General features: G+C 40.7%; 15 protein-coding genes across 15 annotated transcripts; 8 read left to right on the top strand and 7 right to left on the bottom strand.

Moving 5' to 3' along the window:
- Nucleotides 1–420: 420 nt before the first annotated feature.
- RPS21B (40S ribosomal protein eS21) lies at nucleotides 421–1,139 on the top strand (the record flags this gene model as incomplete). The annotated part of the gene is made up of 2 exons (XM_056228915.1): nucleotides 421–444; nucleotides 900–1,139. 2 exons carry the CDS (start codon nucleotides 421–423, stop codon nucleotides 1,137–1,139), a joined length of 264 nt encoding a protein of 87 aa, XP_056082986.1.
- Nucleotides 1,140–1,546: 407 nt separating this feature from the next.
- On the top strand, nucleotides 1,547–2,692 carry GLG2 (glycogenin glucosyltransferase GLG2; the record flags this gene model as incomplete). The annotated part of the gene is made up of 1 exon (XM_056228913.1): nucleotides 1,547–2,692. One exon carries the CDS (start codon nucleotides 1,547–1,549, stop codon nucleotides 2,690–2,692), a length of 1,146 nt encoding a protein of 381 aa, XP_056082985.1.
- A 285-nt stretch (nucleotides 2,693–2,977) lies between these two features.
- On the top strand, nucleotides 2,978–4,165 carry TIF2 (translation initiation factor eIF4A; the record flags this gene model as incomplete). The annotated part of the gene is made up of 1 exon (XM_056228912.1): nucleotides 2,978–4,165. The coding sequence occupies one exon, from the start codon at nucleotides 2,978–2,980 to the stop codon at nucleotides 4,163–4,165; it is 1,188 nt and encodes a 395-aa protein (XP_056082984.1).
- A 502-nt stretch (nucleotides 4,166–4,667) lies between these two features.
- On the top strand, nucleotides 4,668–5,942 carry YUR1 (mannosyltransferase YUR1; the record flags this gene model as incomplete). Its single annotated transcript, XM_056228911.1, has 1 exon — nucleotides 4,668–5,942. One exon carries the CDS (start codon nucleotides 4,668–4,670, stop codon nucleotides 5,940–5,942), a length of 1,275 nt encoding a protein of 424 aa, XP_056082983.1.
- A 108-nt stretch (nucleotides 5,943–6,050) lies between these two features.
- On the bottom strand, nucleotides 6,051–6,716 carry RPB4 (DNA-directed RNA polymerase II subunit RPB4; the record flags this gene model as incomplete). Its single annotated transcript, XM_056228910.1, has 1 exon — nucleotides 6,051–6,716. One exon carries the CDS (start codon nucleotides 6,714–6,716, stop codon nucleotides 6,051–6,053), a length of 666 nt encoding a protein of 221 aa, XP_056082982.1.
- A 563-nt stretch (nucleotides 6,717–7,279) lies between these two features.
- On the top strand, nucleotides 7,280–9,667 carry YAK1 (serine/threonine protein kinase YAK1; the record flags this gene model as incomplete). The annotated part of the gene is made up of 1 exon (XM_056228909.1): nucleotides 7,280–9,667. The coding sequence occupies one exon, from the start codon at nucleotides 7,280–7,282 to the stop codon at nucleotides 9,665–9,667; it is 2,388 nt and encodes a 795-aa protein (XP_056082981.1).
- A 372-nt stretch (nucleotides 9,668–10,039) lies between these two features.
- TIM17 (protein transporter TIM17) lies at nucleotides 10,040–10,516 on the bottom strand (the record flags this gene model as incomplete). Its single annotated transcript, XM_056228908.1, has 1 exon — nucleotides 10,040–10,516. The coding sequence occupies one exon, from the start codon at nucleotides 10,514–10,516 to the stop codon at nucleotides 10,040–10,042; it is 477 nt and encodes a 158-aa protein (XP_056082980.1).
- A 373-nt stretch (nucleotides 10,517–10,889) lies between these two features.
- ROQ1 (Roq1p) lies at nucleotides 10,890–11,237 on the bottom strand (the record flags this gene model as incomplete). Its single annotated transcript, XM_056228907.1, has 1 exon — nucleotides 10,890–11,237. The coding sequence occupies one exon, from the start codon at nucleotides 11,235–11,237 to the stop codon at nucleotides 10,890–10,892; it is 348 nt and encodes a 115-aa protein (XP_056082979.1).
- A 318-nt stretch (nucleotides 11,238–11,555) lies between these two features.
- SFH5 (Sfh5p) lies at nucleotides 11,556–12,440 on the bottom strand (the record flags this gene model as incomplete). The annotated part of the gene is made up of 1 exon (XM_056228906.1): nucleotides 11,556–12,440. The coding sequence occupies one exon, from the start codon at nucleotides 12,438–12,440 to the stop codon at nucleotides 11,556–11,558; it is 885 nt and encodes a 294-aa protein (XP_056082978.1).
- Nucleotides 12,441–12,860: 420 nt separating this feature from the next.
- Nucleotides 12,861–14,270, bottom strand: IDS2 (Ids2p; the record flags this gene model as incomplete). Its single annotated transcript, XM_056228905.1, has 1 exon — nucleotides 12,861–14,270. One exon carries the CDS (start codon nucleotides 14,268–14,270, stop codon nucleotides 12,861–12,863), a length of 1,410 nt encoding a protein of 469 aa, XP_056082977.1.
- A 713-nt stretch (nucleotides 14,271–14,983) lies between these two features.
- SMT1 (Smt1p) lies at nucleotides 14,984–16,132 on the top strand (the record flags this gene model as incomplete). Its single annotated transcript, XM_056228904.1, has 1 exon — nucleotides 14,984–16,132. One exon carries the CDS (start codon nucleotides 14,984–14,986, stop codon nucleotides 16,130–16,132), a length of 1,149 nt encoding a protein of 382 aa, XP_056082976.1.
- Nucleotides 16,133–16,419: 287 nt separating this feature from the next.
- On the bottom strand, nucleotides 16,420–17,106 carry RPA34 (DNA-directed RNA polymerase I subunit RPA34; the record flags this gene model as incomplete). Its single annotated transcript, XM_056228902.1, has 1 exon — nucleotides 16,420–17,106. The coding sequence occupies one exon, from the start codon at nucleotides 17,104–17,106 to the stop codon at nucleotides 16,420–16,422; it is 687 nt and encodes a 228-aa protein (XP_056082975.1).
- A 1,077-nt stretch (nucleotides 17,107–18,183) lies between these two features.
- Nucleotides 18,184–20,169, bottom strand: DAS1 (SCF ubiquitin ligase complex subunit DAS1; the record flags this gene model as incomplete). Its single annotated transcript, XM_056228901.1, has 1 exon — nucleotides 18,184–20,169. The coding sequence occupies one exon, from the start codon at nucleotides 20,167–20,169 to the stop codon at nucleotides 18,184–18,186; it is 1,986 nt and encodes a 661-aa protein (XP_056082974.1).
- A 615-nt stretch (nucleotides 20,170–20,784) lies between these two features.
- On the top strand, nucleotides 20,785–21,183 carry SNA3 (Sna3p; the record flags this gene model as incomplete). Its single annotated transcript, XM_056228900.1, has 1 exon — nucleotides 20,785–21,183. The coding sequence occupies one exon, from the start codon at nucleotides 20,785–20,787 to the stop codon at nucleotides 21,181–21,183; it is 399 nt and encodes a 132-aa protein (XP_056082973.1).
- Nucleotides 21,184–21,615: 432 nt separating this feature from the next.
- INO1 (inositol-3-phosphate synthase INO1) lies at nucleotides 21,616–23,217 on the top strand (the record flags this gene model as incomplete). The annotated part of the gene is made up of 1 exon (XM_056228899.1): nucleotides 21,616–23,217. The coding sequence occupies one exon, from the start codon at nucleotides 21,616–21,618 to the stop codon at nucleotides 23,215–23,217; it is 1,602 nt and encodes a 533-aa protein (XP_056082972.1).
- Between the last annotated feature and the right edge of the window lie 358 nt (nucleotides 23,218–23,575).

Below are 23,575 nucleotides of genomic sequence, written 5' to 3'. Positions count from 1 at the left end.
TACTCCTCAAATAACCATAATTTCAGAAAAAGTAATTTGGACACAGCCATGTGGGTCCATCCGTACAGTTCTTACATCCATACATCTTTGAAAACTCTTTTTTTGATGATGGAATAAAAAATCTCAGTTTTTCTCGGCGCGTCTTAACCAGGCGGCGAGGCGAAGGGCCAACTACGCGGGTTTCCTCGCAGGCGAGGGGGGGGGGGGTCCTCCTAGAGCACTTCTCCGGTGGTGGGTGCCGAAACGACAATGGTAGTGGGGCCGTTTGGAGGGAACCTCGGCTTTGTATAGTGTAAGAACTAGTAGTTAAAGATTATGGGATTGAAACTCTTGCAAACACTATTTAGTCTATTCACATTAAAAGGGGGATTTTTTAGCCTGACATCTAATAAAAGAGTAATCGAATATCAATAAACCAAGATGGAAAACGATAAGGGTCAATTAGTACGTAAAATTTAAGAAATGATGCCGCATAAAGGAGGAAGAAATGAGAGGAAGATACGAGAGCGAACAAAAGAGAGATCATCGGCATGAAATAGAAATAGAAATACAATGAATTAAACACATCAGCCTAGCTTGATCAATGAAAAGGGACCTGAAACTATAGTGTCTGTGCGTTATAAATATTGTCACTTTAGAGAAACTATTAGATGATCTATTTGGGCCCCCAACAAAAGTGATGTGATGCTTCAACGCTAACCTACGGATAGAATAAACATTCCTGGGAATTTTGATGAAGGACAGAGGTGTACCTGGCACCGAACTACACTAGGAAGTACAAGAATCCCGCCATTATAGCAATTTTGTAGAAGCTCTATCAGGCCGCTCCCCAAGTTCTCCTATCCCTATGCAAGAATAAATGTGCAATATACTAACGTTAATATTTTTTTTCTCATTAGGTCGAACTATACGTTCCAAGAAAGTGTTCTGCTACCAACAGAATCATCAAAGCCGATGACCATGCCTCCGTTCAAATTAACGTTGCCAAGGTTGATGAAGAAGGCCGTGCCATCCCAGGTGAATACGTGACCTACGCTTTGTCCGGTTACGTCAGATCTAGAGGTGAATCCGATGACTCCTTGAACCGTTTGGCTCAAAACGATGGTTTGTTGAAGAACGTCTGGTCTTACTCCCGTTAAGAAGATAATGATTAAATAGCAAGAGGAGGAAAAGAGGTTATTTTTAACGTCTTCTTTTCACTCAGATTTTTATCTCTATCATATTATCAGTATTTAATTAGATATAACTTTACGTACATGCAACAACTACAATAACAAAAATAACAATAAAAAAAGGAAAGAGTCCAAGAAGGAAAGACAAAGGACAATGCACTAATATGCACTTTTAGGTTGGCTTCTCCTCGTCCTTTTGAATGCTCCTCTTCTCGAAACACAATCAAATTGATTCGTCGCCGCGGGGTAGCCGTTAAGGGTTTGTTTACACTTTCTATGACATATAAAGACAAGGGGAACAGATCAAGGATAGCGCATTCATCCGCAAAATATGTCCACCGATACAGCGCGTCATATATAACAGTTACGAACTCATGGCTAGGAAAGTTGCCATTTGCACATTATTATACTCACGGGACTATCTGCCTGGTGCCTTGACTTTGGCGTATCAATTGCAGAGACTCTTGAAGTCTACCGTAGTGGAAAGCCAGATAACCGTATGTCTACTGGTTGCAAGAGGGTTGTTTAAGAATGAGTTCAGCGCCCAGGAAACGGCCTTGATAAGAAGTCTTTTCAAAGAAGTTATTACCATTGAACCGTTACAGGATCAAGAAAAGAGTGTAGAAAATAATAAGGAAAATCTTGAGCTATTGAAAAGGCCAGAACTGGCTTTTACTTTACTTAAAGCCAGGTTATGGGAACTGGTGCAGTTCGATCAGGTTTTGTTTTTGGATGCAGACACTTTACCCCTGGACAAGGAGTTTTTCAATATTCTGGAATTATATCCGGAACAGACAAGGTTCCAAATTGCCGCTGTTCCAGATATCGGATGGCCCGACATGTTTAATACCGGTGTACTATTACTGATTCCCGATCTGGAAGTGGCAAGGAGTTTACAGGATTTCCTGGTCAAGACTGTATCGATTGATGGTGCCGATCAAGGTATCTTCAACCAGTTTTTCAATCCCGTTTGCAATTACAGCAGGGAAGTTTTGCATAAGATATCTCCGCTCGTGGAGTGGATACGACTTCCCTTTATCTATAATGTGACAATGCCCAACTACGGATACCAGTCTTCACCCGCGATGAGTTTTTTCCAACAACATATCAAACTGGTTCACTTCATTGGAACGTTTAAACCATGGTCACACACTACATCTGACTATGAGGACCGCTATCACCAACTATGGAGAAACGCACATTGTGATCTTTACAGCGAGTACCACTTGAGTAATTACTTCACGCATTTGCAACTGGGCAATGTTGAAACAGACACATATTTCGATCACGAGACTCCGTCTCTCAGCATACTGCTAAATCAAAATACCAGGAGGAAACAGACTAAGGTTGAACCCGATGTAGCGACCCAAATAGATCTCAACTCCCCACAAGAGGCGGCTATAGAAGAAGATCACCAAGCACCCCCAATTTCTGTACCTCAATCAGCCTTCAAATTCGATTGGGAAGACACGGACTATTTAGACCGTGTCCAAAGAGCATTTCCAGGGTCCGATGCCTGAAATCATGACTACTTACCCATTTCATTACGTAGAGCTTCTCTACACAGTACATATTAGCTAGATCATCATCACGCTACACGATTTTAAGAAGGCCGGGTGAACGTGTTCGTTTTGCGTACCTTTTTCTTTTTTTCGAATTTTTTTATTTTTTTCAGCATCATATATAAAAGAAATCCCATCTCAGGGAGTGGAAAATCGCTGATCTTGCAATTAGCCTAATTTAAAAAAAGGTTCGCTAAACAAAAGACTGGTGCGTACAAGAAACTAATAAACAGTAGCTGCAATATGTCTGAAGGTATTACTGACGTTGAAGAATCTCAAATTCTAACGAACTATGACAAAGTCGTCTACAAGTTCGATGATATGGAATTGGATGAAAACTTGTTGAGAGGTGTTTTCGGTTACGGTTTCGAAGAACCATCTGCCATTCAACAACGTGCCATCATGCCTATCATTGAAGGCCACGATGTCTTAGCTCAAGCTCAATCTGGTACTGGTAAGACTGGTACTTTCTCCATTGCTGCTTTGCAAAGAATCGACACCTCCGTTAAGGCTCCTCAAGCTTTGATGTTGGCCCCAACCAGAGAATTGGCTTTACAAATCCAGAAGGTTGTCATGGCTTTGGCTTTCCACATGGACATCAAGGTTCACGCTTGTATCGGTGGTACTTCCTTTGTCGAAGATGCCGAAGGTTTGAGAGATGCTCAAATTGTTGTTGGTACTCCAGGTCGTGTCTTCGACAACATCCAAAGACGTAGATTCAGAACTGACAAGATCAAGATGTTCATCTTAGATGAAGCCGATGAAATGTTGTCTTCTGGTTTCAAGGAGCAAATTTACCAAATTTTCACATTACTACCACCAACTACTCAAGTTGTTCTTTTGTCTGCTACTATGCCAAACGACGTCTTGGAAGTTACCACGAAGTTCATGAGAAACCCTGTCAGAATTTTGGTTAAGAAAGATGAATTGACTTTGGAAGGTATTAAACAATTCTACGTCAATGTTGAAGAAGAGGATTTCAAATACGAGTGTTTGACCGATTTGTACGACTCCATCTCCGTTACCCAAGCAGTTATCTTCTGTAACACCAGAAGAAAGGTCGAAGAATTGACCACCAAATTGAGAGATGACAAATTTACCGTCTCTGCCATCTATTCTGACTTACCACAACAGGAAAGAGACACTATCATGAAGGAATTCAGAAGTGGTTCTTCCAGAATCTTGATTTCCACTGATTTGTTAGCCAGAGGTATTGATGTCCAACAAGTTTCTTTGGTTATCAACTACGATTTGCCAGCTAATAAGGAAAACTATATTCATAGAATCGGTAGAGGTGGTCGTTTCGGTAGAAAGGGTGTTGCTATCAACTTTGTCACCAACGAAGACGTTGGTGCTATGAGAGAACTAGAAAAGTTTTACTCCACTCAAATCGAAGAATTGCCATCTGACATTGCTACTTTGTTGAACTAATCTTCAAGAAAAGAAAATTATAATTATACTACCTCTATCTTCTCTTGTCCCCTTATATGATATTATTATTTTGCCCATATTTGTCTTTATTATTGATTATCCTTTTATTGTCTTTTTGTTAGGGATTTGTCATAGTAGATATTTGAATATATAATATGTACAATAACTAAATAATGTTTTCTGATTATTTCTCCAATTTTTGGGTTGAAAATTTGTCCTTAATGTATTCTTTCGGTAGGTCCTTAAAACACTGCTTCTGTAATAACAATGTTTTGCCCAGTAGTTTCCTCTCCTTTTGTCATAAGAAATCAGTGTTCTTATTGTTCACCTTGAAAATTCTCCATGCATTTTTTTAGTGAAAAATAAAAAAAGAAGATAAAACACTGCATCTCTCCACTTTCTGTCTACAAAAGTGATTTGACATTACTTTTTCATACCGTGACCAAGCCCAATGGTTGAAAGCTGCTATTAGAAACAAGACAGTGTATTATTAAAGCGATAGATGGCAAAAAGAAGCTCTATTTACATCCTCAGCGTTTTCGTACCGATATGGACTTTTTTGATCTGTTCTTTTTGCAAAGAACTATCTCTAATACGAAAATGTCGGAATATTGACAGTTCGTATACTAGCCTTTCTCAAAGAGTGAAGGAACAATATGATTCAAATCGAAGAAGAAACTACTTTCCCGAAGTAAAGCTTTCTCGCAACAGTTATGAGGATTACACTTTAAATTATAGAAGACAAAATGATTATGGCCACGTATATCCACGTGAAAATGCAACGATATTAATGCTAGTGAGAAACTCAGAATTAGAAGGAGCTTTAGATTCAATGAGATCTTTAGAAGACAGATTCAACAATAAGTATCATTATGATTGGACATTCCTGAATGACGTTCCCTTCGACGAAGACTTCATTGAAGCGACCACAGCAATGGCAAGTGGGAAGACCCAATACGCCTTAATCCCGTCAGAGAACTGGAACCGGCCACAATGGATTAACGAAACGCTTTTTGAAGAAAGACTACGTGCGATGGAAGATGAAGGTGTTCTATATGGGGGATCCAAGTCATATAGAAACATGTGCCGTTTTAATTCCGGATTTTTCTTCAGACAGACAATATTGGACAACTATGACTATTATTTTAGGGTGGAACCCAATGTCGAATATTATTGCGATTTCCCGTACGATCCGTTCAGGATTATGAGATTGAAAGACAAGAAATATGGGTTCGTCATTTCGTTATACGAATACGAGGAAACAATACCGACGCTATGGCATACAATAGAGGAATATTTGGAAGCGAATGAAGGAGCTATTCTTAGTAAAGAGGACAGCGCATATGCATTTTTGACTGATTCGGGATTAGTCGGTAAGCACTATCCTATTGTCGAGGCAAGCTCCGATTACAACTTATGTCATTTTTGGTCAAATTTCGAAATTGGCGATCTAAATTTCTTCAGAAGTGACGAATACAAGAACTTTTTCGAAACCTTAGACGCCAAGGGAGGATTCTATTACGAGAGATGGGGGGATGCTCCTGTGCATTCAATCGGTGTGTCCTTACTGTTAAGACCGGATGAAATCATCCACTTTGATGAACTTGGCTATTTCCATTCACCATTCGGTACCTGTCCGGCATCGTATGCCGTAAGGCTCGACCAGCGTTGTAGATGCAGGAGCAACGATGAGAGCGTCATAGATATAGCGCCTCACAGTTGTTTGATGAGGTGGTGGAAAAATGGCAGCGGCAAATTTTTCCTGAAGGAAAAGTAATACCAGGTTTCACATTTATCATTTGCCCTGTGAAATAGACTAGCTTACAGAGCGAAATTCATCACTACCTACATTATACACATATACGCATATATATACATTGATCGGTTAATAGAGGGTTTCTAAGTTTGACAGTTCCTTTAGTATTCTTTCCAACTCATCGTCAGATATTTTGTTGTTTAAACTCGGAATCAATGTTTTTGCTTCATCGGCAGTGTCACAGGCCAAAGAACCCAGTTGTGCCACTTCAAACGGATGTAAACCAGTACTTTTCAGAAGTTGTATAACTGCTCCCACGGTTTCCTGGTCCCTAAATCGAGAAAAATTTGTCAAGTACTGCATGGTATTTTTCAAGTCCTTATTATTTCCGCCCGTGGTCTGTTCTAAAAGGACATCGATAGACTCCAACTCCTTTTCTCTAGTTTCAGAGTGCATGAAATCGTCATCATCTGCATCAACGTCATCTTCGTCCAAGTCGTCATCGTCGTCCTCCACGGCTGTCGTTTCATCGTTGGCATTTTCATGCTTCAAATGCTTTTTCTTATGCTTCTTTTGTGATCTTTTAAATGCTCTCCTACGTTCTATCAGAGCTTCCTTAATTACTAGTCTAGCTTCGCTCAGATTCAAAGCAATCAGCTCTTCCTCTTCGCCTTGGTGGTTTATCTGTTTCAATTGGAATTCTTGACCCAGTTGCAAAGTGGCGGCATTCTCTTCTTCCTCCACTTTCTTCAATCTTCTTCGTCTTGTTTGAAATGTTGATGTGGAAACATTCATTTTCTAATTTATTCTATAATATATGGTTGATGTGGTGTACTCTACTCCTTGGACTCAAGCTTAAATTTCTCAGCAACCTTATTTAAGGCCGTTTTCTTTACCTTGGTTTCACTGTATGTCTTAGTAATTAAACTTGCAAAATCTGTGAAAAAGAATAAAAATCATCACTATAGATATATATCACGTCACACGGAAAAGACCTAATTATATCGTAGAACCCTCTATTATGAACTTCAAAAGTAGAGAGGTGACCTAATAAATATGACAAAATTGCGCACTGGTATCATTAACCCTATCTGCCCCTTCTGCAACATTTTCGCGGTAAGCCCCTTCTTCAGATTTACCCCTTCTAGGCTGAACAGCGTAAGGTAAGTCGTAGTGTTAAACAGATATAAGGAAACAACTCGAGTGTCAGCGCCCGGGGACAACACACAGATTCTCCCATAGTTAAGTTGCACGTAGGTAGAGGAAGCAGATCGGCGAAAGCTTCAGGTAAAGAGCAAAAGCGATTGTATAAGGACCCTTTTCGGCATCATCATTTTCACATGGTAATTTGAAGAATCATGAACACATCAAATAATAACGACTCAACCAGCAGTAATGGTAAGAATACCTCTTTAAGCCCGACCTTAGCCACGCACAGTGATGCTAGTATGGGCTCAGGTGGAGCAAGTCAGGACACTAGCCATTTGGGAAGCAGTATATGGAACCCATCATACATGAATCAATCCTCCCAAAGGCCTTTGCAGAAGCAGCAGCAATTGCAGCAACAACAAAACCCGCAATTCTGCTTCGTGAATCCCTGGAATGAGGAAAAAGTAACTAATTCCCAGCAAAATCTGGTGTATCCTCCCCAGTACGATGATCTGAATACAAGTGAAAGCTTAGATGCGTACAGACGGCGTAAATCTAGTCTCGTTGTGCCTCCAACAAGGGCACCCGCCCCAAACCCTTTCCAGTACGACAGTTATCCTGCCTACACGAGCTCTAACACGAGCCTACCAGCTAATAACGGTGGCCAGTACCCTTTTGCTTATCAACAGCAGCAACATGCATACCAGCAGGGTGCTATCCCCCCCTCACAATATGGAACAAGGTTTGTACCGTCTCTTTACGATCGCCAAGAGTTTCAAAGAAGGCAAAGTCTAGCTGCGACGAATTACTCGTCCAACTTTTCCTCTGTAAACTCAAACGCCAATCAAGGAACAAGCTCCATACCAACGATTTCACCCTATAGAAGGCTCAGTGCATATCCTCCAAGTACAAGTCCCCCCCTACAGCCTCCTTTCAAGCAGTTACGGAGAGATGAAGTACAAGCTCAAAAATTATCTATTCCCCAGATGCAACCCTGCAACTCTAAAAGCGACCTCCAACCGGTCTTGAACGCAACTCCGAAATTCAGACGTGCATCACTTAATTCCAAGACGATATCTCCCTTAGTTAGCGTAACAAAAAGTCTAATTACCACATATTCCTTGTGTTCTCCCGACTTTACCTACCAAACGTCTAAAAATCCCAAAAGAGTGCTGACTAAACCCAGCGAGGGAAAATGTAATAATGGATTTGATAATATAAACAGCGATTATATTCTTTATGTGAATGATGTTTTGGGTGTAGAGCAAAATAGAAAGTACCTAGTGCTTGATATCTTGGGTCAAGGTACGTTTGGTCAAGTGGTCAAATGTCAAAATTTGCTAACTAAGGAAATTTTGGCAGTAAAAGTGGTTAAATCCAGAACAGAGTATCTGACACAAAGTATAACGGAAGCCAAAATATTAGAGTTGCTGAATCAAAAGATAGATCCTGCTAATAAGCACCATTTCCTCAGAATGCATGATTCATTTGTCCACAAGAACCACTTATGTTTGGTCTTTGAGCTACTGAGTAATAACCTTTACGAATTGCTAAAGCAAAACAAGTTTCATGGATTGTCTATGGATCTGATCAGAACTTTCACTACCCAAATACTGGATTCATTGTGCGTCTTGAAGGAAAGTAAACTAATTCATTGCGATTTGAAGCCGGAGAATATTTTACTTTGTGCTCCAGATAAGCCAGAATTGAAAATCATCGATTTTGGTTCGTCATGTGAAGAAGCAAGAACTGTTTACACATATATTCAGTCCAGATTTTATCGTGCTCCTGAGATTATACTGGGTATCCCATATTCGACTAGTATCGATATGTGGTCCGTGGGTTGTATTGTGGCTGAATTATTTTTGGGTATACCAATTTTTCCAGGTGCTTCCGAATATAACCAGCTGACGAGAATAATTGACACACTTGGTTATCCTCCATCGTGGATGATAGATATGGGTAAAAATTCTGGAAAATTTATGAAAGGATTGACACCGGAAGAAAGTGGTACCTCTGCACAAAAGCATCGTATGAAAACCATCGAAGAGTTCTGCAGAGAATACAATATAATAGAAAAGCCAAGTAAGCAGTACTTTAAATGGAAAAAATTGCCGGATATTATCAGAAACTACAGGTACCCCAAAAGCATTCAGAACTCTCAAGATCTTATTGACCAAGAAATGCAAAATAGGGAATGTTTAATTCATTTCTTAGGCGGTGTGCTCAATTTGAACCCGCTAGAAAGATGGACACCACAACAGGCAATGCTACATCCATTTATCACGAAGCAGGAATTCTCAGGCGAATGGTTTCCTCCAGGGTCTTCTTTACCTGGACCATCAGGAAAATACGATAGCACAAAGGTCCAGCAGAAGGGCCATGGACGCATGAGCGATTCTAGTGGCAATGCCAGCCACAACTATGTCTATAATTCTGGTAATGTCAGTGGCGGTGCTGACAGCGTTGACATCGGAACTATCAGCAAAAGAAAGGAAAACATATCTAGCAGCTTTCTTAATGACTGTGTCGTAAGTCATTCTGTCCAAGAAGGCCCAACAAGTGAATTCAATAAACTTCACATTGTCGAGGAGTAGAACTTTGGTTCACTCGATTCTCCCCCTCCTTTTACTTTAATCACGGCTTCTTGCTCACACCATACATTAAATGTATATGAACCGTCTTTTCTTAATTTTTTCCGTATGCATAGTCATTATAATCAATAATATAATATTATAAAGTTTATATCAGTTATTTTGGCGATTCCTCTGTTCTATTTTAATGTAAAACATGATATTTTTTCTGAGTTATATATTATATACATGGCTGGGAAATAGTGGACTTGGAAATGGGCCGAAAAATAAAGTGAGATGTGAAGAGAAGCTGGTGCAATACAACATTCATGCAATGAAGAATGTCTGCCGAATAAAAATGATACTAACGGTTTTTAAAAATAGTGCCTCTGTCGTCTAAGCCTGTAAAGGTTGGGAGGGAGGAGCTTCAGGTAAAGGAGGAGCCATAGGTTTGGCTTGCCAAGCGGAGTACCTTTGAAACATTAACCCCACACCTTCAATCACACCCAACAAACAAGCACATGTGATGGAACTATTTCTTGTATGTCTCCAACCGCCTCTTACGGCCAAAGCACCACCAGTGAAAAACCCTGCAATGATAGCATTCCATGGATCTTCTCTTTTCCTGACGGCTTTCACAGCGCAATCAAAAGTAGAGAACAGACCACCCCATACACCGAAGTTACCACCTAGTACAGGAGCACGCGCCTTGATGGCACTCACAGCTCCTGAACGACGTTCACCTAATGGCGAATTTCTAAAACCTTTAACCCCATGCCAGACAACACCACCAATAGCGCCCATGGCAAAGGCACCGCCGAAATCATTTAATATTACTATAGGACATGGATCTCTGGAATGATCGGCAGACATGATGCTCTTGCGTAGTGTATTTTTGCGAAATGGTTTCTTCTCCAAATTGGATTTTTCCACAGTTCCTGGTCTTTTGATGAAAATTGGTGATTTCACTTTTGAAATTTGGCATAAAAAGGAAAGTCGGCTAAGAGGTCCGGGTGACCCAGCCGGTTTAAACAATGCCATAAACACGAACCTTAAAATATTTGTATTTCAATATACTATACACTACTATACACGGAAACTAATAAACCAATAAAGTCCTGTGCGTGTTCCTGATCCCAGTGCCACGCTTTGAAGGCTCATAGTTGTTACAACTCCGCAATTGCCTGCGGATTTCCTAGTATAACCCCGTTGGTGTTGCTAGATATGCTTGGTGAAATGCTTAAATTTACGAGTAACGACGGGAATGGACGTTCCCGCCTGAACTGCTACCGTGGCCGTATCGGGTGCCGTTCTCATCGTTCTCATTGTTGCTATTTTCGCCGTTGTTGTTGTTGTTGTTGTTGTTGTTGTTGTTATTATTGCTGCTGGAGTTCTCTTGTATGCCTAAATTAGTCAACTCGACAAAGTAGTATATCACGCCGGGCTGCGTAGGTTGGTTATGGACCCCAAAATCACCCATGGGAGATTCTTCCACCAACGAATCCATCCTAGTTTGGTCTCGCTGGCTCCTGAGTATGCTGCTGTTGCTTTTCTTGTGTGTCTTGTATATCGTTGAAGTTCCTTTTCTTAGCATGCTGTTCTTGCTTTCTTATTGTTGTTCTTGCTAACCTCTTCCCCTGCAAACAACTGCGCCTACGATTTCATTCATCTGTCGGTGCGCTGCGGTTTATATAGGCGAATCTACTTGATCTGTATCCCTATTATTGCCATCGCCTTCTAGAACATTTCCGTGGCCCCTTCATTCCGCACAGCGTTTTCTGAGTCGTATCAGTAAGAGAAGAGATTAAATGGTAATACAGTTGTAGTGATTCACTTGAATACAAGGCGAGATCAAAAAGTTATTATAGAGTTATTTATGAGGGAGGGAATGCGTTACAACCAACGGCGTATCTTACTCAACGTCTTCGATGATCTGCTTTTGCAGGATGTAAAGGCCGTACTCCGTTGGGTGGACGTTTGTGATGTTTTGCTTGCTCAAAGTGTTCTGCTTGTCCTTCCCGCCGTAATCCTCCTGGGGACAGTCCTTTAAATACTGACCCAACTTTTTACCTTCAGTTAATACTACAAATTTCTTTCTGGTGCTTTCGTCAACAAACTTCTTAATCAAATCATAGACCCAGCCAAAAACAGTGGGGACGTTGACAAAGTACTTTGCGTATAACAATTCTGGGTAATAGTTTTGGAAAATGCCAATGACGGTTTTGCTGCAATTCCTAATATCAGAGTCCATTCTCCAGACAGAGACGCCCTTGTAATCGTGGACTTGGGTCATGTAGCAATTGTCCTCGCTGGTAAAATCTAATAGACTCAAACCCTTTTCCATAAGCCCGACTCTATAGCGCACAAATTTATTTACTTCCTGAAACAATTCCTTCCTTTTGACCAGCTGACCATATAAGTTCCAAGTGACGGCTTTTTTATTGGCATCGCCATTCGCATCGAATGTCAAAATACCAACGCTTTGCAGCTCCGTGTTATGAACCTCCCTGTAGGCACAACTCAATGGATTGAACTCCTTCCTCCATTTTAAGATATCAACCAAGTTTTGCACAACAGTGGCGTATTCAAATTGATATGCTTTGCAAAGTTTGTAAATTAAGCAGTCCGCAATCTTTTCGTCGTAGTATTTCTCGACCTCCTCTGAAGTTAGACCTTCAGAATTCAGTTTATAACCATACAACTCATCGTACCCTGCACATTTTTCCTTAATGATCCCAGGAATTGCTTTTTTAAGTTTATCGAAAACCTGTTTCTCATTGTCATTGTTGAACTTCATTTTTGAAAGGTCAATCCAGTTATTGCGGTGACTTGAATCGTCTTGAGAGGAAAATGAGGCTTAACGCTTTGTTTTGTTCATGCACTTACGTATTGGTAAAGCATGAACACGGTTTTTTCATTCGATCATGTTCTAGCCACGCCCGAGAATTTAAACACGAATACAAAATTAGCCTTGAACTTTACACATAATTATGACAAAGTAGGAAGAAAAAAGGAAAGATAATGACTAGATAGTAGTAGTATACAAAAAAACATGGTAACAAATATGCCATATGGACACGTTTGAGCAAAAATTCTTGGTTATTCTTGATGACGCACAGTCATCCACTTATGAAGTGTGATGGATTAGATGTGAAGAGTGCTTCACTGCTTTGAAATGAATATTGATGAAGTGCCGATAATTGTCAGTATTTTTTATTCAATTTGCTTGGTTTAGAAAGTCTCGCCAAATATCTAGCCATTTGTTCATGATAGAATCTAGATGTTGACCGGCAAAAATGTAGTTTTCCCTTTCCCAGGGTTTCAAGATTCTAAAATCGACTATCTTATAATTTAAGGTGTCTGCTGGGATGCTGGTTACGGGAACAGCACAGTAGCCACCACTATCTATGTAGCCCCATTTGTCTCCAAACAATGCCTTCATTATTTGTAAATCATTCATTTGATGAAACATTGATCTTTTACTTTCACCTTCAAAATCGTTTCCGTAAATCGTAAAATACTCCTTAATACACATTGCCACTGCGCTATTAGGTTTTAATATAATAACTTGAGGATCTTCATCATAAACTCTATCGCAATTTCGGTCTTGCCCTATGCTAGCAAGCTCGCCGTTGATGTAATTTACCTTATTCGATAACAAAACACAGGTTTCATTATCAATCTCATCGGACACCTCAGGACTTTCCAATAGTTCATCGATATTTTTTGATACCAGACATGTAGGGGACAAATAGCAGATCAATTCAAATTTGTCAATCAATGAAAAGAAGAGGAATAGCTTACACCATTTAAAGTTTAAATCGTGCTTTGTTTCGGTTACTTGTGAACTGTCATTAAACCCCGAGCCAGTCCCAAAATTCAAAAACAAATTGATGTATTCATCTATTATTAACGTCTTAATTCCCACTTGTCTCAATTGGAAAGCATTGACTTCGCTGGGATGCAATACCCAAAGACTATATTGGGAATTGACATTCTTCAATGACTGGGCTAACACAATAACAGCCTGTAATGATTCTGCTGATGAATCGTGTAATATTGTTATCCAAGCTCTGCTCTGATTGAGCAAATCATTAGGGGAACTGGCTGGTTCATTCGCAGATACACCAGAAAACGAACTTCTTGGATTTAGTAAATGTCTTATCCATTGAACATCCTGAATAGAACTACGCCTCGTAGTTAAGGGGGGGACATCCACCGATGGCTGTCTTATCGGCGATATCCTTTCACTAGGTTCCGGGGATCCGAGAGTCAAATCATTGAGAATATCGGCGACAGATTCTCTTGTCTCCTGCCCCAGAGAATAATGATGCTTAAACAATTGATAATCTTGCTGTTGCTGATCATACTTTTGGCGAGATTGAGCTGAGTTATACAGTCTTTGCTGCTCCTGCCTTGACCCTCTTGCGAGAGATGAAGGGTTCATTGTATCTCCCTCCATCGCTATTGCTGGCTCAGGGGAGTACCTATCTGTTGGTGTACCTATGGGAGAGTTATTAAAGTTCAACAACAGCGGGTTCTCCTGCGATTCTGACCATGATTTCCTGACAGCCGCAGCTAGATCGCCAGTGATATCCTCAGATATACGCTCCTGCTGATTATCCATTTTTATCGTTAATTGGCTTTTTCCTTCTTGGCGTTTATTTCACAGTTTGAAAATGCTTGATGAAACGTTTCAATCAAAAAAATTCGATCTGATATGAGTTGGCAATTTGTGGACGTACTTGTAAATTCTTTTTGCTCCTTTTCCTCTGCAAACTGGAAAACAACTTCACAATTATTTTATATATATCGTACTTGTGTTCTGTCTGCAGCGCATGGGGAAATTTCCGAAACTACGATGGGAGCAACCAAGAGTAAGAGAACAATACTAAAAGGTGACGCGAAAACACTTCATTATTGACTTGTTTTTGACTTGTTCAATGACTATGCTTATGAAATCAAGGCAGCTAATGTCGCTAGCTTCTGTTGTTGAAACTTGTCGCCAAGCAGCTGTTATTCTATTGTAGCTCAAACCCCGTAGGTTCCTGGCTCATGAATAGGTATATAATCATAATTCTCCTTGAGCGCTCAATTAAAGGGTGTAAAGTCACCCATTATTTTCATTTCATTGATGATCAAAACTACAGTCTGATATCTACTTGTTATAGAATAATATGACATCGGTGTTTAGTTTTTGCGAGAAGAAAATAATTCAACTTCTATGACAGTTTTAAACTAGATTCCCAAGTCTTGAACGGCCGCATAAAAAGATAAGTGTGTCGTTGAAGGGGATAGTGCAGGTGCTATTCTATTCATTACCAATTTACGGATCGTTCAATGATGAGAAGGGCCTTTTCTCTATTTGCAGGACGGCTACTGAAGTCCAAAGATGATGAATTAAAATCAACTCTAAAGTACTTAACCAAAGGCTCCATGAAGTCTCTAGGGTCTCTGTTCGGTTCTTCCGCCCCTAGTGAACATGGCATGTCTTCTCATCCAGGCATCAGTAAAAAGAATATTCAAAGCCACCATGTAGAAAACATTTTAAGGATACTGAATTCAAACCTACCAGAGGTAGAATCCAAGAAACAAAAAGTGGCCATTCATTATGATGTACTTTTCTCACATCTGAGGTCCATAGTTACTGAGGCGGTGGAGAACGAGGATACTTCCTCAAAGCAATTGCGAACAGCATCACCTGAGGACTTATATGACAAATTACTGCTACTGCAGTACATGGGTAAGTTAACTAACGTACGCCAAATAACGGAAATCCTACTATCCAAGAACTTCAATAAATTTGATGATTTATGGGAGCATAGAGCACTGTTCGATCAATATCAAAGAGTAGTCATATCCATTTTACTATACTACAGGACGCATAATGCGCAAATAAGGAAAGAATACGAGGTCCGTTGGTTGTCAGACTACAATGATCTGCAGTTTCCCCTACGACGTCTTTTCTGGAGATGCTTAACCTTTGACGTACCTGAAGATAGTATCAAACAAACAATATCAAACAACGTTAAGCTTCTAGGGAAAAATTGGAGGAACAACGATTTAATCTTAATCTATCAATCTCTGTATGAAAAATCCCATATATTGCCAGAATCAAAGGATTTAGAGGGTGTTAGTGGTGGAGCAGTCTCTTTTACCAGAAACCAAACTCTGCTTTTTCGTATCTTAAGGGCTATATCAAAACGTTTTGAAGACGATCCAAAATTGATCAAAAAATGGCTGATCGACATAGTTAAGTTAAGTGTACAAAACAAACTAGTGCTGGAATCATTGACACCATCGTCTGCGTCGATAATAGATCAATACAAGTTCATCAGATCTCTAGACGTTTCCATACAAAGCATTCATCGGAGATGCCAAAGTCAATCCACTTTTGAAGAGTTACAGGATGATCTCGAAAACATATTGAAGTCAATTAATGATGAAGAACATGAGCTGAAGACACATTTACCACTAAACCTTATATGATAGAGAACACATAAACCACAATAATAACATTCATGATATGGCCCCTCTCCATCAAGTCAGGAAAGAATCCTTTTGTTATACCCGAAATATTGAAATCTCTAATAATGTATATAAATTTTAAGTACGTATGCAAAACTCAATAGTAATATTGCCCATACAAATCATCCATCTGCTTTCCACTAATAAAATATGCCTTTCTATATAATAAAATATGCCTTTTTTATATAGGTATGAAAAGAAACACACGTCTTATCTTATATTACACGCAAGCATGCGAGAATACGCATTTAATCTCTTTGCTTCTTTTTCTTATCCTTCTTCTCCTTCTTCTTCTTCTTTTTCTTGTCCTTAGATCCTTCCTCCTCATCGTCTTGATGTGAACGCTTTTTTGATGTTTTCTTATGTTCTTTCGTCACTGTATTTTCAGTAACACCAAAATCTTTGGCCCCATAACCGGTGGCAAAATGTTCCAATTTCAAGCCTTCCACTTTTGGGACATCTTTGCGTGGAACTCTTACCTTATCGAAGTCAATAGCCGGGACCTTGGCAGCCTCACTAATAGAAATAATTTTATCGAATCGTAATGGCGCGCTATCCTTACCTGTAGTAGCGATCTGAAGATTCTCCTTGTTTTTTGACGGAGCCAACAAGCACATGTTACTTTGGTTATCCTGTGTCGACAAAGTCTCGATATCTGTATCCTCCACGACAGTGTAATCGTGGTTATCAATGGACATGGCTGCAGATGATTCAAAATCTATGGGTAGGGACTTTAGCTTGGAGATGTCCACTTTCGATGGAAATTTGAGCAACCAAACCTGCTGTTGTTTAAATTTTTTCGTATTATCGCTGTCCAGGGGAAAACTCTTTAAATGCTTACATTTCTTAAACCCATCTGGTATGCTGAATTCGTTTGATATCACTTCATCTTCTGAATCTGAATCCGATACGTAATCTTTTGAAAGTTTGGACATATTCTTTTTTAATCTTCCTGTGCTTTACACACTCACTCAAGCACCACTTGTGGTAATGACTACCCTATACATGGAACTATATACTGCTCATCGATAAAATTTTCCAATCCTTTGATTCCATCTCTGAGAAAGAAAAGAGTTCAACAACACCCAACAACCGGAACCTGCCCTAAGAAAAAACTTTTTCGCGGTAAAGCAAAAAAAATTTTCATCCACTAAAGCATTATGGGCAGGACCAAAATGTATAAATACTGGGCCATGCTTCTTTAAGTTATATAAATCCATTAATGTCTAATTTACACTTTGAAGCAATAAAGAATATCAACAGCGATCAAGATTAAGCAAGTATGATGGTGTTATTCTTCTCTTCAATCTTCGATCATCATCTCCTTCCCATTTGATACATTCAAGTTTGAATAATCTCAAGAGAAATTTCGTTATCTTTTTCTTTTTTAGAAAAGAAATAGAATAGAAAATTTAATTGGCCCTGATGATAACGGTGTCTCTTCTTTCCTCGTCCGATTCGACCATGACGACAAGGGATTTTATCTCGTTCTCTTAATGCGAGTGGTTTTAAAAGATAGATATTGCTTCGGCGATATTTTCCCTTTTCTTACCACTTTCATTTGCAAACGGGAACTTTTCTTGCCAGTGTTATACAACACATGCAGATCTGAGCCTTTTTTTCCTTCTCATGAGATTTTTACAAATGTGGATTTTTTTTAAGGGAGATGACATTATATAGTATTTATGATCACAGTGATGAAAAACTGGTTCCTTTACATTCGCAGTTTCCACGGTAGGAGTACGCTTACGAACCCATCGTTAGTACTCTCGGTGACCGCTCTTCTATAGAGACCTTCCTAGGATGTCTGAGTGATCATACACTGTAGTATATTATTGTTCTTGCTTTGTCAACATCCATCTCAAACCATATGGCGGCCGCACCTTTCTGTCCTGTGTAACGCGTTAGCGTCTCGACATTTTGGGCGGCGTAGCCTTGATCGATATTTAAAAGTACTTGAATAAAAAAATGCGTTGAGTATATATATTCTTATATACGTATGGGCGGATCAATTACATGACAGTGGCTATTCTTGCAACGGTATCAAGATTATTATTGTTGTTATCATTATCCAAGTTCTTGTTTGATTCTTTGGACCATCCATGCAAATTACTCTTATAATCGTAATGGTAAAAGACCGGCTCAAAAATACGTTCGTTATTTTCCTCCATGACTATTGTGGGGATATCATTCAACATCAAAAACCTCAGATGAGGAAAACTTTTCAAAAAAGTGACGTAGATCGACTTGAAGTGATGAATTAGAGCGTGATAACACATAATGACATCCCTTTTGGTCAGTGATTCGTGGGGGAGTTCCATGTCATCGGAAATGGTGGTGGCAGTGTCGCCACTATCCGGAGGAAGGTCCATGTTGATGTCATCATCGTTGTTGTCATCGATTATTATCATTTCAGGATCGCCCATGTGTGCAGTGGACGTCGAAGTCACGGTGGAATGCTGATGCGGATTATTAACTATTTTAGGCACGAGCTGGGATTTAGAGCTCCTGTATTTCAAAAGGTTGAGATTCATCTTAGTGACAAAGTTGGTCAGGTTCATTGGTTGTGTTCTCACGCTTGGGTAAGCATCACATGCCTTTGAGTACGGTAACAAGGACAAGTATTTCATCATTTTGAAAACGTCCTTTGCTGCAATGTCGTGGATATCGTGAATGTAGTAGTCTTCAGGGAACATGAATATTTTGCCCTTGAGAATGTCGCTGAACACTATTTGGCAGTTTGTACAGTTGCACTGCTGATTCAATTGGAACTTATTTTCTTGGATATTGATGATTTGTGGGATAAGGCCGTCATACCTTAAATCTATGAATTGCAACTTGGAGCAAGCTAATAAAATTGATAGGAAAATGTGAGGACTCGTGGGTTCAGGTATATAGTCCTCCAGGAAGTCCATTTTCAGCCTTTTCAAATTGGTTAACGAACTGAAAAGATCTACGAGAATGTGAACATCCTGTTTAATGGAGATCAAAGACAAGTCTTCCAGATGTTCAAATTCTTTGAAATCCTTGAGCATCTCGGTCTCGCGTTTCAGAAGAGTATCATTCCAGGAGATGATGGTAAGGATTTTCAAGCTTCTCTTGTCAAACACTTCTGACAGTTTGGCCAACGGGTTACCGGGCCGTACCTTGTTAACAAAATAACCGTTGTTGTAAAACTCTCTTCTCCAATGCAACTTCAGATCGATGATTTGCAACTTGATGTCTAGCGGGTAAAGATAATTGAACAATTTTAAAGGGTCGATAAATAGGGTCATGTGAGAGAGGCGAGAGGAAATACGTTGTGACAGGTATCTGGTGAGGTTTGGAATGTAATTTTCGGGGACCACCATTTCAGGCAATGAATTTGGGGGGGCCATGTCAAAACTCGACACATTAAACTTGGAAAAGTGGCCATTGGAGATGATGTCATTGCAAGTCGGGTCTGTGACGTTTTCTAGCCTTTGCAGAGATTTGCCCTGGTTGCAGAGGATGTTGAGGATGGACCGTTGCAGAACGGAGTCCAAATCCCAGTTGATCCTTATCCACTGAATGGACTGTGTGATGCGAATGTTATTTTGCAATGTTTCTATAAGTTTTTTCAGTTTGTAGTTGGCGATATTGCGGGACTCCTCTTCTTTCAAAGAAGATGGCAAATTCAGTAGGGTCCAGTTAATAGCCAGATGCATGAAGTCGCTCTTCACCACGTTTGAGTCATTCAAGTAAATTCTTCTATAAAGCAGTTTGGTGGCGATCTTATTTAGTCTTTTGTTCACGAGACAGAGCTGCAAGCGGTCCGGTTGCGGCAAGTGAGAAAACACCTCTTGCATGAGCTCATCGGGGAGTTTTGTTAGCGGGAACACATAGTTCTTATATTTAGTGGCGGTGCTTATATTTATACTGGAACTACTATTTCGTGGTGCTGACGTATCTGCGCTATTTTTATTATTTCTGTTTACGAAAGCTGCTTTTTTCTTCTGGAAGTAGTCTTGGAATGGCATGGTATGGTTGTATACTAACTCGGAAACACTATATACGCGTGTCCTTGATGCTCTATATGGAAATCACATTCGCATCGAAATCTACAATGTTACTTTAACCTATATATATTTCTCTTTGTGTGGAATGGCGCAGCGGGGTAACACGCGTAAACAGAAAGAAAGACCCGGCTAGCAGGTGCATTTTGATTAAGTAAAAGAACAAAGAAAGGAGGAAGGGGGAAAGGGGGTGTAATGTAGCGCAGAAAGGCGTTGAGTCGGCTCTGGCTCTCTACGTATATCGATACACTCCCGCATGCTCTCAGCCCGTATATGTTTACAAATTTTATATATATTATGTATGTGAACGTACCATCCGTGCAATGGCCAGTGCTTGAACGCTGCGAATATAGCGGATGAGTGAGTGACTTCAATCTGTATTTTTCGAAGCACGTGACGGGGCGCCGTGTTTTCTGCCACGGGGGGGATGGTAAAACTTCTTGACGGTATATAAATGGAACAGAGCACAGCGCGAAGAAGGCAGCCACAACGATAAGAGGAGTGTAGACACAAATTCAAACACAAAGACACTAAAACAAAACAAGAACAAACAAACAAACAACCAAATCGATATTCAAAATGGCTAGAGACCCTATTAATGACAATCGAATGAGGTACTCCATCAACAAGGACGACTTGGTGCTAATGGTGTTGGCGGTATTCATCCCACCCGCTTCCGTTTGGAAGCGGAAGGGCCTATTCAACAGGGACACCTTGCTGAACTTGCTGTTATTCCTACTGTTGTTCTTCCCAGCAACTATCCACGCTTGCTACGTGGTGTACGAAACCAGCGATGAGCGCTCTGACGAGCGGTCACGTGCCCAAGAGTCGACTTCCGCCGTGGACCGCGACCTGGAAGCTCACCCCAAGGAGGAGCCATCCCATGTTGAGCCCCCAGCATACGATGAAGACGATGAGGCTCGCGCCGACATGCCCCTAATGGACCACAAACAGCAGTCGTCACCCGTCCGTATCTAGTGATCGGGACGGCCTATCTAACACCGTAGCTCCTACATAACACATAGAGTAAATTATAGCGCTTTTTTCTTTCGTTCCTCTCTCTCGCATATTCCTTTCTTGAAGTTTGTGCCGGTCTTCCGGGGTTAAATGCAGAATGCGAAAGGTAGAATATGAAATGCGGAGGCCGGATATGGGATCTCGGCGGCTAAAGGCAGCATGTGAAAAGTGTTACATCTCTCTCTCTCTCTCTTCTCTGTCTTTGTCTCTGCCTCTCAACATATGATGGATTTATACGATTCACATGGAGCAAGGAAATGCAGCGCAGAGGTGGCTTGAAAACGTATATAAACCAGAGTATTTGCCACCTACGTCGGTTGTGTTTTGTTCTTGAGTTCCCTTTACTGCTCTCTTCTTGTTCAGCCTTCTTTTCCATCATCGAAACAAGTAACAATGACCGAAGATAATACTATTCCAACTGCTTCCGTGAGAGTGGCCACCGAGAAGTGCACGTACACGGAAGACGAGCTGCTTACCAAGTACAGCTACGAAAATGCCGTGGTCTCCAAGACACCTGATGGCCGCTTTGATGTCACACCCACTGTTCAGGACTACGTGTTCAAAGTGGGTCTGGACAAGCCAGACAAACTGGGGATTATGCTTGTTGGGCTTGGCGGTAACAACGGATCCACGTTAGTGGCGTCTGTCTTGGCGAACAAGCACGATATCGAGTTCCATACGAAAGAGGGTCTCAAGAAGCCGAACTACTTTGGTTCTATGACCCAATCTTCCACCTTAAAACTGGGTGTCGACGCTGCGGGGAACGATGTGTACGCCCCTTTCAACTCTCTCTTGCCCATGGTCAACCCGAACGATTTTGTCATCTCCGGTTGGGACATCAACGATGCAAATCTATCCGAGGCCATGCAAAGGGCGCAGGTCCTCGAATATGACCTTCAACAGCGTTTGAATTCGAGGATGTCCGCCGTCAAACCTCTGCCTTCCGTTTACTACCCTGATTTCATTGCAGCTAACCAGGATGAGAGGGCCAATAACTGCATCAACGTGGATGCGAAGGGTAGCGTAACCACTGTAGGCAAATGGGCGCATTTGCAGCAGATCAGACACGATATACAGGATTTTAAGAAGGAAAACTCCCTGGACAAGGTGATTGTTCTCTGGACTGCCAATACCGAGAGGTACGTGGAAATATCTGCCGGCGTTAACGACACGATGGAAAACCTTTTGCAATCCATCAAGAACGATCATGAGGAGATTGCCCCCTCCACAATATTTGCCGCTGCGTCCATCTTGGAAGGTGTTCCATATATCAACGGTTCACCTCAGAATACGTTTGTCCCCGGGCTAGTTCAGTTGGCTGAACATGAGGCGGTTTTCATTGCGGGAGACGATTTAAAGTCCGGTCAAACCAAATTGAAGTCTGTTTTGGCCCAATTTTTGGTGGACGCCGGTATCAAACCTCTCTCCATTGCCTCGTACAACCATTTGGGTAATAACGACGGCTATAACTTGTCCGCTCCAAAGCAATTCCGGTCTAAGGAGATCTCGAAGAGCTCAGTTATAGATGACATTATCGCGTCTAATGATATTCTATACAATGATAAGCTGGGTAAGAAAGTTGACCACTGCATTGTGATCAAGTACATGAAGCCCGTTGGCGATTCAAAAGTGGCCATGGATGAATACTACAGCGAACTGATGCTAGGTGGCCACAACAGGATCTCGATCCATAACGTTTGCGAGGATTCTTTGTTGGCGACACCCTTGATTATCGACCTGTTAGTAATGACAGAATTTTGTTCGAGAGTGTCCTACAAGAGGGTAAATCCGGCCCAAGAGGATGACGGCAAATTTGAGAGCTTTTATCCCGTTTTGACCTTCCTGAGCTACTGGCTGAAGGCGCCACTAACAAGGCCAGGGTTTCATCCCGTGAATGGCTTGAACAAACAAAGATCGGCCTTGGAAAACTTCATGAGATTATTGATTGGATTACCTTCTCTAAATGAATTGAGGTTCGAAGAGAGACTGTTATGATATCTTCTTCAACCCCTTCCCTTTCCTTTCCTCTCTCCCGTAAAACAAGACATTCACTACCACTTTACTACTTCATCTGCCAATACACACACTCTATATTTTTATAAATAACTAACTATCAACACTTTTTTTTCTTTAGCTTATTCCTGTTCCGCCTGCATTGTCGCAAAGGGGCGTTTTTTATTCATTTTTTTTTTTCAGTTGAGGTAGATGGGAAAAATGAACTATATTTATTCAAGGGCCACCTCAGTAAAGTATAGAAGAAAAAAAAAAGAGAGAAAAAAAGGCAAATAGCGCATGTACGGCCACTCAACAAGGTTCAGTGGAGTTAGTATATAGCATCAAAAGACTGAATAAA

This window comes from Saccharomyces kudriavzevii, assembly GCF_947243775.1.
Source record: "Saccharomyces kudriavzevii IFO 1802 strain IFO1802 genome assembly, chromosome: 10".
Classification (NCBI taxonomy): domain Eukaryota; kingdom Fungi; phylum Ascomycota; class Saccharomycetes; order Saccharomycetales; family Saccharomycetaceae; genus Saccharomyces; species Saccharomyces kudriavzevii.
The sequence above is the reverse complement of the archived record's forward strand: the minus strand, read 5'-3'. Positions and strand labels throughout refer to the sequence as shown.